Raw genomic sequence first — 14,803 nt, 5'->3', positions numbered from 1 at the left:
AGACTCATACCCAAGAATTAGGGCATAAAAGTTTGACACCACTTAGATTAATACTATTGATCTTTAACTAGTCAATGTTCATAAAAAGTAAAGTTCCATAAATGAGTTCAGAAGTCATTTATTTGAGTGAGCTAAGTCACGCAATTGACCTAAGAGCAGAAAAGACGTCACGTACAAAAAATTTAACTGCAAAGCAGTAGAAGTCACTGAAGTCATTGAAACAGTCAATTTCAAAAATTGCAAGTTTTATTAAAAAATTGCTAAAATTTGTGATAATTAAAAGTTTAAAACTATACCATGGCAAAAAATATTTCAATTAACTTGTTATCAAACTTTCAAGGAGGTTTTATGGCCCCGGGCTCGGAAAACTTCAAAAATGACAATATAAAAAATTGAAAGTTTTGTCACAAATGCTAAAATTCGTGATGTTAAAATATTTAAAACCATTCCATTACCACCAGAAACTTTCCAAAAACTTATGTCAAATCCTAAAGGAAGTTCCTTGGATCTTGCGGCAGGAGAAACCTAAAAAAAACGGACAAACAATTTCAAAATTTGAAATTGCAAATATCTTTTAAAATTGCTTAAATTCGTCATATTAAAATCTTGAAGAAAATACTATTACAATTGGATCTAGAAACTATGCAATTACCTACTAACAAACCCTAAAAGAGGTTGCTTGGCTCTCGTGGACGGAGAAACCTAAAAAAAGACCAAATCTATCAAAAAACGAAAAAAATTGCAAGCTTTAGCAAAAAATGATATTAAAAACTTTAAAGTTATTCCGTGGCCAATAGAAACTTTTCATCAACTTACTATCAAGCTCCTAAGGAACTCCTATTAAACCCTGAGGCGGAAGATCCCTGAAGAGGGACAATAAAAGGAAAAATAAATTATTGAAAAAATTAAAAAATCGAAAGTTATGTCTAAAAAAATTCAAAAAATCGTGATGTTGAAACCTTGAAAAACATTCCATTGCATCCAGAAACAATTCTATGACACAAATGGTCTTTACGGAGAAAGCCCTAAAAAACTTTTTCAAACCTGATATTCCACATCAAAAACTCAAGACTCATACCCAAGAATTAGGGCATAAAAGTTTGACACCACTTAGATTAATACTATTGATCTTTAACTAGTCAATGTTCATAAAAAGTAAAGTTCCATAAATGAGTTCAGAAGTCATTTATTTGAGTGAGCTAAGTCACGCAATTGACCTAAGAGCAGAAAAGACGTCACGTACAAAAAATTTAACTGCAAAGCAGTAGAAGTCACTGAAGTCATTGAAACAGTCAATTTCAAAAATTGCAAGTTTTATTAAAAAATTGCTAAAATTTGTGATAATTAAAAGTTTAAAACTATACCATGGCAAAAAATATTTCAATTAACTTGTTATCAAACCTTCAAGGAGGTTTTATGGCCCCGGGCTCGGAAAACTTCAAAAATGACAATATAAAAAATTGAAAGTTTTGTCACAAATGCTAAAATTCGTGATGTTAAAATATTTAAAACCATTCCATTACCACCAGAAACTTTCCAAAAACTTATGTCAAATCCTAAAGGAAGTTCCTTGGATATTGCGGCAGGAGAAACCTAAAAAAAAACGGACAAACAATTTCAAAATTTGAAATTGCAAATATCTTTTAAAATTGCTTAAATTCGTCATATTAAAATCTTGAAGAAAATACTATTACAATTGGATCTAGAAACTATGCAATTACCTACTAACAAACCCTAAAGGAGGTTGCTTGGCTCTCGTGGACGGAGAAACCTAAAAAAAGACCAAATATATCAAAAAACGAAAAAAATTGCAAGCTTTAGCAAAAAATGATATTAAAAACTTTAAAGTTATTCCATGGCCAATAGAAATTTTTCATCAACTTACTATCAAGCTCTTAAGGAACTCCTATTGAACCCTGAGGCGGAAGATCCCTGAAGAGGGACAATAAAAGGAAAAATAAATTATTGAAAAAATTAAAAAATCGAAAGTTATGTCTAAAAAAATTCAAAAAATCGTGATGTTGAAACCTTGAAAAACATTCCATTGCATCCAGAAACAATTCTATGACACAAATGGTGAAAGCCCTAAAAAAACTTTTTCAAACCTGATATTCCACATCAAAAACTCAAGACTCATACCCAAGAATTAGGGCATAAAAGTTTGACACCACTTAGATTAATACTATTGATCTTTAACTAGTCAATGTTCATAAAAAGTAAAGTTCCATAAATGAGTTCAGAAGTCATTTATTTGAGTGAGCTAAGTCACGCAATTGACCTAAGAGCAGAAAAGACGTCATGTACAAAAAATTTAACGGCAAAGCAGTAGAAGTCACTGAAGTCATTGAAACAGTCAATTTCAAAAATTGCAAGTTTTATTAAAAAATTGCTAAAATTTGTGATAATTAAAAGTTTAAAAGTTTACCATGGCAAAAAATATTTCAATTAACTTGTTATCAAACCTTCAAGGAGGTTTTATGGCCCCGGGCTCGGAAAACTTGAAAAATGACAATATAAAAAATTGAAAGTTTTGTCACAAATGCTAAAATTCGTGATGTTAAAATATTTAAAACCATTCCATTACCACCAAAAACTTTCCAAAAACTTATGTCAAATCCTAAAGGAAGTTCCTTGGATCTTGCGGCAGGAGAAACAAAAAACGGCAAAAAATATAAAAACTTGAAAAAATTGAAGCTTTATCAAAAAATGATATTAAAAAGTTTAATACTATTCCATGGCCAATAAAAACTTTTCAGAAACTTATTATCAAACCCCTAAGCAGGTTTTCTGAACCCTGAGACAGAAAAACCCTGAATAGGGACAATAAAATGAAAAATAAATGAATAAAACAAAAAAAATGAAAGTTTTGTCAAAAAATGCTAAAATTCATGATGTTGAAACCGCGAAAAACATTCCATTGCATCCAGAAACTAAACAGAAAACTATTATTAAATTCTAGAAGAGGTTCCTTGCCTCTTCAGGCTGAAAAAACATGAAAAAAAGAACATAGCCGGCAGATTGCCGGAAAACAGCCGTGGTAGACGCTTGTGGTCTTCCGTGAATTAAAACAAATTAAAGTCAGATATACAGATCCACCAGTCCTTAAGTAGACCACTAAATTTTTTGGTTAGATACGTACTGTCAATTTTATGACACATACGGTCTATAAGGAAAAAGTCCTAAAAGAGTTTTTTCAAAATTGATATTCCAAATCAAAAACTCAAGACTAATACCCAAGAATTAGGGCATAAAAGTTTGGCACCACTTAGATGCACACTATTGATCTTTAAAGAGTAAATGTTCAAAAAAATTAAAGTTCCATAAATGAGTTTAGAGGTCATTTATTTGAGTGAGCTTTATAATCAGTGAAGACGATGAGATATATTTGATAGATAACTCACTTAATGGTAGCGCCATTTTGAGCACACATGAATGACCCCCACGTGCAATCATATCGAGGAGCGGTGATAGCAGAAGGAGGAACCAAGCAGCCGAGAAGCACATGGTCACTGAGGTAAAGCCAATATCCACTTCAAGCTAAACAGGCAGGTAGGTATGCATTTATAATAGGAGGAGAAATACTCCTTAATACTGCTCAATTAAAACATGGATGCTGCAAGAGTGAATGAAGCTTGCAAACATGACCGACTGACGTCGTGCGAATTGCTCTAAAATACTGTCGGTCGATTGGCTTTGTCAGGTGCTAGCTGGGGGGCGCTAAGGGAGGCTAGCTTCAACTGAACTGAGATGAGGACAAGGAGTAGAAAAAAGCAGTGGGTGAAAAGACCTACAGGACAAAGTTCGTTTGGTTGAGGGCAATTAAACGCTGAACACGGTTGTGTTGTTTTTTTAATTTGAGGGATCAAAACATTCACAGTTACTGTTCATGCTTATCAGGTTTTATACCTTGATTTTTCATCATTAATCCTTAGTTGCTTGGTATATCTTGAAAAAGGTAACTTTGTACAATCCAAATTCGTATCTCCCTACGCAAACTTCGTATCTATCTTAATTCCTATTTTGAGGAAACTAGAAGCGAAACGTTAGCTATAGTCTAGGTGAGATTTCTAACACCAGATCTTGGACATCAGATGGTACCTTATAGTGTACTAACCATATCATGTCTAGTAGCAAAAGAGCACAAGTAGAGGAGCAAGTTAGCAGAGGCAGCCATGAAAGCACTCGAAGGTCCATAGATCACAAAGAAATGTCTAGTTTGAAGTCCTTCTGCTTCAACTGCTTTAGAAGCATGCACAATTGCAATTTCTGTCTCTGTACCATCGTTTACCATACAATCCGCCGCATCCACCAAACTGATGCCGTCTGCTGCGTGATGGTCACTTTGCTTCCGCTTATGTCCAAGAGATCCGGAGGTTGCAGTGCTTTGGTTTTTAACTTTTGGGGTAGATTTGAACCAGCACTTGTAGCACGAATGTTTCACTTTACAGCACAAACTAAAAACAGCATATCACAACTTTCTAATTCAATAACTTTCTCAAACGAATCCACTAATAGAATAGACCAGCTGAGAACATCTCCGCTGTGATTGCGCAGAGACAAAACTACTTTAATTAAATTGGTACAATATATTACGACAAGTATTAGACAATTTAAAAAACTGTTTACTTTCCAGTCTCATCAGTTTTTTTAAACGCATTTAGCAATGAAATTTTATGCACGCGGTTTTAACTGTAACACAAAACAGCCTCCATTCGATACAGTTTTCGAGACATTGCTTCTTGATACCAAAATTCCATCACTCTACCAACCGAAATTATTGTTCCACGTTTGCCATCAAAACGAGTCATTAAAAAGGAAGTCAAAAGAATTTGAGGCAAAGCGCGTCAAATTTAACAGGACCAAAGTAAAGGCTCAGATAATCATCGACAGCATTGCATACCTTTGCATGATGAGGGCGAGCGGTATCAAGTATAGCAAGATTGAACAGCTTATAGTTGCCGAGCAGAAGAGCAACCATTCCACGTCCACGTCAGATGTAAGGGTACCTTCAAAATACTGCAAATTGTGATTATAAAAACATCGTGTTGCACAAAACCAAAATGTAAGAACTCAATAGCACTTCTGGTCAACTAATATTTAGAAAATTTAAGCTGAGCAATGTCTCGGTAAAATTGCTTACCTAAAAAGCATGAACATGAAAGTTTAACTATAAGCAATGCTTCAGCTTTGTATTATTGGACAAGAGCTATCTGTTTTGACATTCACTAGAGTAATTCTGTTTACACAAGAATGATAAATTTACCGTTTCTCGTCGAGGTATCCTCTTCATCGTTTACATCTGTGACTGAAGTCGCGTTATCCTGAACATATTAGCATACTATATATCAACTATTTAAATTTTCAGACTGTAGAAAATGTAGTCCAACTGAAAACCTTCTGGTATTTTCTCTTGTGCAGAGATCACATGTAATTGATAGCTTAATAAGGTTGCTAATTCTGATTTGATTTCTTAATTTTTCTTTGAAATTTTTTTTAATTCGGATTTTTCACGGAGGTATCGAGTTTTGTGAACATTTTACTGATTTCCGTTGTTACATTTTCATTGTTCACATTTTCCGTATTTTTGCGCAAAATTTTTTCGCTAATTTGCTATAGAATATACCAAAATTTGTAACGATAGTGTTGTTGGTGTTACATATAAAAACAGAAGAGTGTTATTGAATTGTTTGATTCAATTTTTTGGCTAAAATTTTTCAAAATTCAGTCTTTTCTTCAAAATGGCTCAAAATAAGCTTCTTTAGTCCACTTTGTTTAGATTTGCCCGATTCAAACTCCTACAATCTGCTGTCATAATCTTCGTTAACTCCAAAAAGGCTAGTTTTACTTGTGGATCCTTTGATAGTTCTTGAATTACAATTCTGCCGATTTTTTTATTCGCTAATTTAACTCGATAATTATGCATAATCAATTACTTTTGATAAATAGGTTCTGTCAAATAATCCATATGTATCAAAATTCGGGACAATTAAGTGTCCCATATGGACGAACGACAATAGCAAGGCCAGTTTTGGCTAAATCGTTGTTTCTTGAAGTCCAAAAAATTCCCGATTCTTATCAGTCGATGTTTTTTTTCAAATTTTTGCATTTTGTGCATTTTTCCTTTTTTAAAGAACAGAGCAATTCATATGAAGTTGTACTAATGACAGGTCCCGTCAGGTTTCAAGGGAGTTTCAAGGAAACCTATCTATTTTTCAAGTCGAAAACTTATGGTCGTCTTGACTTTTAAAAATATATTTTGCAATAAAACAATGTATCATTGAGATTTAAGTTTTTTTCACTTTTTCGACAACTTGTAAATTGAGGTAAAAAAAAACAGTTCACTTCGTCCTTCTAATAGATTAAAATTTAATATTTAATGCGATGCGTTTTTACGTTTTAAGTAATGGTTTTTCTGCTTTGATACTGAGTTTTAAAAAAATGAAATGAATTTTGGACATTTTGCCATCATTGAGGTTCTTTCTAGTCTTGTCACGTTATTTACAGTCACATATCACATAAAGGAAATTAAAAACAAGGTACAATTGAACACCTCAGTTTTTCATTGAATATATTTAGATTTTAACTGCTTCAACACAGACTTCTAGACTAATTTAAGAATTTTTCGTTTTTCATTTATCGTTCTTTTTGTTCGTTTGACAAAACTGACAAAGTCTGGATATTTGCAGGTTTTATTATTTTACTTTGGACAAAAGAGGTTATTTTCTACTGGTTTCAGTTGATAACTGAAGGTTTCATGGTTTTGAAATCAAATGTTTTTTAAAAATAAGTAGACGTATTTTTAAATGTGCACTTTACTGTTCTTTTTTGTCTACTTCCTACCTAGTCTCATAAAAGAAAGGTCGCAAGCTACATTAATGGCGTCGAGGAAAAGCATAGTTCAACATATCAAATGTTTTTAGTGCATTGCTTCTAGTTTTAACGTCTTCGATACCGGTTTTTCGAAAAAGATAATTTTTTTCGTTCTTTTTGTAGTCCTATGATAAATTCCGGATAATTGAAGTCTTAGCGAAGTCTTGTGGATTAAAAAAGGTCCTAAACAGTGCCTTAAGTAGTTAGTGGCTAAAGTTTTTCGTGACATTGAAATCAACTGTTTTGAAAAAATATAGACGTATTTTTTATAAAATTGCAATGTACTGTTCTTTTTGTCTACTTGACGCCCTAACTACAGGTCGAATATTGGTGTTAAAAAAGACACCATGGAACACATCTAAGGTTTTTATTGTATTGCTTTAACGGCTTCGAGGCCGGTTTTTTTGCCAAATCAATCCTATTTTTTTATTTTTGTCTATTTATAGTTAATTTTCCAGACGCATGACACATTGTGAATAATGACAGCTCTGAATGTTTTTTTTTCGAAAAAAAAATCTACACAAACATTTCTCTGGCCAGCTAAAAGATTTGAAAACAATTGCTTTGAAGGAGAAAACTATTAGCTAGTCACAGAAATCTTTGAGTAGGTTTTTTTTCCAAAAAAAAACATTCAGAGCCGTCATGATTCACAATGTGTCATGCGTCTGGAAATTTAACTATAAAAATAAAAAAATAAAATTGATTTTTAGCGGAAAACCGGTATCGAAAACGTGAAAGCAATGCACTAAACACCATGTGTTCCATTGTGTCTTTTTTGACACCAATATTCGACCAAAATAGCGATATAGCGTCAAATAAAACCTAAACTAAAAAAAAACTATTTGTTACTTCCCTAAAGAAAACATTGGACCAGCCCATGATGAGTCGCGGTGACAAGTTGTGACCTCTGAATAATGATAATTGGTAATAAGTAATAAAAAAGAACAAAAAGTGATTAGTTAAAAGATACATTTTTATTTTTTGAAAACAATTGATTTGAAGGACAAAGAAGGTGTTTTTTAACTAATCCCTTTTCGTTCTTTTTAAAACTTATTACCAATTATCATTATTCAGAGTTCACATACCTCATTATTGGTGTGCAAAGAAACCACAGTTCATTATATCTCATTTGTTACTGAATATATTACAGTTTTAAAGGCTTTGACCCCGTTTTCTTGCATAATTTAATGGAATTTTTGTTTTTCGTCTGAAACTGTCGTTTGTTTCTTAGACGTACGATATTTTCTTGATAATGACAGATCTCAATGTCTTCATATTCAATATTCTATTTGAAGATTGCAGTCGATATCTAATTGTTTTCATTATTGATATTAGTTGAATTTATTAAGTTAACCATTTTTCTTTTTTGTCTATTTCAAATAAACATTGAGTTTTGGATGCAAATGTTTGTTGTTGTTATTTGACTTTTTTGTCTTATCTCGTAATGTTAATAAGGACGTACAATAGATTCTGGACAATGAAAGATCTCCAGGTCTTCATGTTGACGTACGAATGAAAATAAACCTATTTAAAGATCGCAGTTGATATCTAATTATTTTCATTATTTGAAATTATTTGCTTTCAAGAAAACATTTTTTCTTTTCAACTTTACCGTTTTTTTTCTTTTTTTTTCTATCTGTCACCGCGATTCATCCTGGACTGATCCCATGTTTTCTTTAGTAAATTACAAACTAATTTGCTTAGTTTAGGTTTCATTTGAAGCCATTTTGACTTCGATATTACGTAATTTTTCAAATAAATAGACATTGAGTTTTGGATGTAAATGATTGTTTTTGTTATTTGACTTTTTGTTTGTCTTATTTCCTAAAGTTAATAATGACAGGTCTCATCAGCCCTCTATTGTGGCATTACTTAATTCACTTAGTGATGAGTTGGAAACAATTTTTTTATTCATACACTAATTATTTTTGATCACAATGTGGGATTTTTCGAAACATTTCTATCTCTTCCTCATTTCGTAGACAATTAAGCCTTGTGATTCAGCTGGGTCGGAACATTATGCGCAAACACACATTACCGAGCCTCCTTGTTATCAAATTCTGTAGTATTTCCTTACGTCACAGGTTTTCCAGGAACATAATCTGGCCTTTAAAATGTATTTCAAATTTAAATAATTTTTGCAACAATCGCGAGGGCCCGTGACAGAAAAAGGCGTTAGGCGACGAAAGCAGTCGGTTAATTATTTTGAAATCAGAAGTTGAATTAACATCTGAAGTTGAATGGAACTTTCTGTAATACCAAAATCTTAATTTCGAAGGCATCTTTTTTTGTAGAATGTCTGTTAAAAGAGTACATGAAGCACATGATTTACAACTCTACAGAGAATGCTTTAAAGTTCAAACTATAACCAAATGAAGTCGATTGAGTTCAAAATTTTCAAGATTTCAGTTATTAATAAATATGCAAGTAAAGAACTTGAGCTTCTTCCCTTTTACAATTACATCAGAGTTGAAACTGTTTGATAATCCCATATCACCGCATTGCAAACACCAGTGAGCAGAAATAAAAAATATATACGAAGCTCAGCTCAAAACCCAATCCCGAAATCATTTCACTATTATAGATCAGCCTCACACCCAACCACCCACACCCAGAAAAAAAGCAATTTAAATTTATCATGCTGTTTCCCAGATACAGAACCCAAGAACAATCCACAGCCACACTTCAAGCTTCCAACTCAATTGAATTTCAGAACAACTTTTAGACACAAACTTTACCAATTTCCATTTGGTTGAGTTGTCTGGTGGCAAAGTCTACAAAATTGCGCACTCACAAATTAAACGCTCATCAAAATTATTGTTAATTTGACTTTGAATGATGTAAACTTTCAATCATGTTCTTCGTTTAACTATTTTTCATCATTTAACATCTAGCGTTTGAATGACAAGTTGGTCATAACTTGCAACTTAAGGGCGTAGGACAGCGCAAATATCTGTATCTAACCAACTGATGGTTCACTTTCTTCATATGTATAAGCATCTCAACCAAGATGTAAGAAGATTTCAATCAAAAATTCTAATAGCAAATTCAAAGGCAGTTTTAATACATGCCCAGGCGCTGCATTGGCGTCTATTGGATTTCAATCTTATTTTCAGTAATCTAACATTTGCAACACTTAACATCAATTTTTTATCGGCAGAAATTTTTAGAGTGTATAAAAACACTAACTAGAAACTACATCAGATCTGCCAGAGAAACCCATTGCACAAAAAGAAGCCCATTACCGGAAAAATTGTTGAAAATGTGTCCAGTGAGAAACTGGCAATAACAGAAATGCTAACATCAGAAATCAGAAAACGTGATAATTTACAAAACATTTTCAGCTTCCTTCGACTGTAATATGCCCAAATAAAGCATAAAACTCCCAAATAAATAGAATCCCCCTAGGTAAGAGGGCTCATTGAATTCGGCTGAATTTCAATAAGACATTTTTTAAAACTTAAATCGGATGTAAATCCATTGAAAAAATGACGTTCAAAGACGATGAGGCGGGGCTCGCTTTTACTACAGATGGCGTGAGCCGGGTATGGTACCAAGACCCAAAAAATGCTAACCTTTGTCTGAGTCGTGAAAACATACCCGGCAGATTGCCGGAAAATAGCCGCCGTTGATTCCAATAAGCATGAATGGGATTGAAATAACAGAAGATATTGAAAAAAAAAGATTTTTGTACAAAAAAATTTTTTTAAGTCCGATTTATTTTGATGGCATTTCGTAGTTAAACATACTTCTGTTTCTTAGAGAGAGGCTACAGGGGCTACTATCAATAACAATAAGCATTAGAGATGGTAAATCAAAACTTATTGGAACGACGTTCAAATAGCGGGCATCTAAAATTGGGCTTTATGGGTTTATCCCGTTTCTATTTCTGACATCCATTTTTGTACTAACTCTGTTTATTTTGAATTGCTTTGCTGAGCAACTGATGTTCAAAATCACTTTTAGCAGAATGAGAGAAGAGAGAAACTAGCCTAGAGAAGTCAAAAAGATTTCACGCAAAATGTTGAAAAGGCGGCAAAATGAGGTAAAGCGAAACATTTTTTTATTCGACGAAGTAAAAAAACATAGCAGGACAAGTCCTGACGTAAAATTCAAAGAATTTTCATTGACTAAACAGAAAATCTAGACCTATAATGGGCTATGAGTGAATTCAGGAAACCATTTTTAAAAAATCAGAACAAAAAAATAAGAAAAAAAACAGAAAATCAATATCAAAATGCCGCATGTGAGCAAAAAAAACCCTAGCGAGAAATGAAATTTTAATTCAAACAAAAACTAGGCCTAGAATGAGCTGTGAATGGATTGGGAAAACCACTTAGAAAAAAATCCGATCCAAAAAATCGAAAAAACAGTAAAAATCAGAGTGAAATTGCCGCATGTGAACAAAAAACCACTACCGAGAAACCGAATTTTTGTTCAAACACCGTTTTCTCACTCTACTTTAAAATTAGAGCGAAAAAAAATTCACGCCGCAAAACCACTCGCTTTTTCGCTCCACTTCCTGTTTCGGCGTGACCAAAATCACTACTCCAATTTGACTTCAAAAATCATGAAAATGTGTGAACAGATCTTAAAAAAAAGACAGCGCCCCAATACAATTCAAATTCTTTGAATTGTAAAAAATAGGAGCGCTATAATAGCCGGCTGAGAAGATGAGGGCGGCTATTAATAATCTAAACAAGACAAGGAGGCTCGGTAATTTGCGATCGCACATAAGGTTCCGACCCCGCTCAACGAAAATTTTGGCATAACTGTTTACCAAATGAGGACCAGATAGAAAACCCAAGAATTTAAATTATTTTTGAAAAAAATGGGTGTATGAATAAACAGATAGCCTCCAAAGCAAATAACTGAGTGGAATAAAAAATGACACAAAAGATTGATTAGACTTGCCAATATTAGTAAACCGAACAGCAAAATCAAACAAGACCAACAGCAAAATCAAACAACAACAGCAACAAACATTAATTACACCCAAAACGTTAAGCCAATTAAAAAAAAACTTATTAACGGTCAAACAGCGTCAGATAAAACTGAAACCAAACAAAATAACCTGTTCTTCACTAGAAAAGATAAGGGACCAGTCTATAATACGGCTCCTTAACAATTAGACAAAATAAACAAAAACAGTAAGGTTAAAAAATTCGCCGATATTTTTTAAAAACAGTTAATTTCAAAGTAATGAAAACCATTAGAAATCAACTGAAAAAATCTAACAAGTTTATCATTACCTATGCTTCTATAGAAGGTCATTAAGACCTGTCGTTATTCAATTTTTTATGCGGTTACAAATAGAACAACAAATAGACAACAAACAAAAATTCAAATAAAACTTGCCACAAAAAGGTGTCGAAGCCATATTTTGCCCCTCAAAACATGTTGGATTTCAGTTTCGTCGAACACCGATGATGTGCATATGACCTCTAAATAATGAGACTAGGTAACAAGCAGACAAAAGAAAAAAGGCAAAAATACGTAATACTTGACACCAGTAATGTCATATATGACATGTAATTCAAGAGAATAGGTAAAAAATAGGTAATAAAAAATTGCGAAGGGTTTTTTGTAATTTGAAAACAATTGTTTTCAAAGTCATGGAAGCCATTAGCTACCTACTAATATCAGAATATCAGCTCATCTATTCTGATATGTGCAGTCTCAATAACATGATAATGTCACAAAACTAGAAAACGTGAAAAAGGGGCAAATAATCAGAAATAAAATTTTGAAATCTAGTAGTATCAAAGCCAGAAAACCATTACTTAAGGACTAAAACCGCGATAAAATTCAATTGTAATTCATTTGATGAAGCATTGTTTCTTTGCTGACACTAAGGTACAATTTGGTCAAATTAAGAAAATAGAGGCAAAGTTCAATAAGCCATTATTTATTTAAAAATCAAATATTTTTCAAAGTCAAAACGAACAAAATCTTTCACGTAAAAAAATAGATACATTATTTTGGAGCTACTTAGGAAGCCAATTGGACCTATCACTAGTCAGCTTTGATTTGAAATGGTCTATTCCTTAATATATAAAAAGTCAAACTTCTCTTTAAAAACGACCAACTGATTGCAATCCAAATTATTTTTTGGATTGTAACAGTCCAAGAGTGGTCCAAAACTAGCCCTCCTAACGCTGTTCGTCAATTAGGAACACTTTAAATTTCGAATGATATAGACATAGTTAGTTTGTTGGTTATAAAAAATCAACAAGGCTGCGGTTTTGATAATCAACGAGTAAAGTTATCAAGAAAAACGGCAAAAATTTAATTACAGAGCACTCTCAATGGAAGCTGAAGTAGGAATAGCCTCCTTTTGAGTCTACAAAGATTGTGTTAGTGGTCTTTGGGAGTGTACTTCCAACATATTTGTTCAAAATAGAAAAAAATAGCTTATATCGTGCAATTTTTGATGAAAAAGACCGAATTTTCAAATACTTAGCCTAAATTTTTGCAAAAAATTAACTAGAATTATTCAGCAAAAAAATTTTTGTTGTTCAAAATAAAATTCACAACACTATTCTTATAAATTTTAACAAATGAAGAAATTTAAGGCAAAATTTCCGGACGAAGTGAACAAAAACAACGCGAATCGGTCTAATATTCACAAATATTTGAACATCGATAACTCACTCTAGAAAACGATAATTTTGTGAATTCCATATTCTACGATGGACGGGCTATTTAACGATACCACTCACAAGACTATAATGAATATATAGATCGGTCAAATTGACTAACAAAAAACCCATTAGAGTATATATTTCCTCCGCCATCAAAAGCGATCGCAACAAAGAGAAAACGCCAGCAGTCTGGAGAAACTTCCACTGAAATCGGATGTAAACGGATCGAAATAATGACCTTCATCACGCAAACTTCCACTTTCCAATTCAGCATCTGAATTCCGATTCAAGCTTTAAAACGTTTCATTAGCCCAAATAAGTTGAAAAAACTTGAAAAAATAACAAACATTTTGAAAAAATAACAAACATTTTGAAAAATTTGTAAAAGTTATGGTGCTAAGATGGGCATAAAAATAGATATACATTTTTTTCAAAAAACAAACCAAAAAATCTCAGACTCACACAAGCTATGACCGATCTTCATCAAAAACCAATTTGATATAGAGTTCAAAAAAACGTTGACAAAAAAATTGTTTCATTCTGGGCTCACATTGAATATGTGTATACCCTGCAACTTCGTTAAACTAAGTGCTTGAAAAACTTGTAAAACAAGTTAAGCGCCTCCTCTAATGCAACTTAATACCCATGGGCTTAACTGTTTATCCGTTTTGAAAGCTCAAAGTCATCGAAAAATCTGTAAAACATCTTACAAAAAAGACAGAGCACCAACTCTCCGATTGTTAAAACAGAAAAGGACAAAGATAACTCGCCGTCGCAATTATTGGAAAACCATAACGTTAAAAAGCAAAAACAAAACTAAAACAATTATCAAGAAATTTGAAAACGAGAAATGAATGAATGAAAGAATAGAAAGCGGCAAAACGAACAAATCCGGTGCTAATAAAAGTCCCATTTTTCATTAATCAACACCTGTTGCGATAAAAGCAGTTGAATAAACTGCCTGTGTAATAAATTTTAATGCCCGATCTAAGAAAACAGTGGCAATAAAAGAGTGGTGATAAACTCGTAGTCTAAAGATGGAAACAGTTTGATAAACTTGTAGTCTAAAAACATAGCTGGCATATTGCCAGAAAATAGCTGCAATAGATCGGCAGTCTAAAAAACATTAAAAAAGACAGACCAAAAAAATTCGTCTTTTCATTGAAGGCTGATCTGTTATACTTTGATTAAAAATCTGTATAAGTTATTGCTGCCTCTATTAGCTGATCTCAAATAACCTTCATTTAAAGTAACACACACCCATTTGACCTTATCTCTTTGAATTAAAG

The 14,803-nt window shown here is 32.8% G+C and overlaps 1 protein-coding gene across 2 annotated transcripts in view; it reads right to left on the bottom strand.

Annotated features, from left to right (window-relative positions):
- Positions 1-14,803, bottom strand: part of LOC142341606 (uncharacterized) — a 60,246-nt gene that overhangs the window by 12,747 nt on the left and 32,696 nt on the right. Inside the window, exons 10-14 of one of the 2 annotated variants that reach the window (XM_075392688.1) lie at positions 9,609-9,644; positions 5,264-5,321; positions 4,901-5,006; positions 4,115-4,454; positions 3,402-3,537 (exon numbers count right to left, since the gene is read on the bottom strand). In XM_075392688.1, the coding sequence (XP_075248803.1) occupies positions 3,402-3,537; positions 4,115-4,454; positions 4,901-5,006; positions 5,264-5,321; positions 9,609-9,644 (676 nt within the window). The remainder of the gene's footprint in view (positions 1-3,401; positions 3,538-4,114; positions 4,455-4,900; positions 5,007-5,263; positions 5,322-9,608; positions 9,645-14,803) is intronic. The other variant, XM_075392690.1, reaches the window with a different exon arrangement.

This window comes from Convolutriloba macropyga, chromosome 6, assembly GCF_964194025.1.
Source record: "Convolutriloba macropyga chromosome 6, txConMacr16.3, whole genome shotgun sequence".
NCBI classification, from domain to species: Eukaryota; Metazoa; Xenacoelomorpha; order Acoela; family Convolutidae; genus Convolutriloba; species Convolutriloba macropyga.
This window is presented reverse-complemented; position numbering and strand designations above follow the sequence as displayed.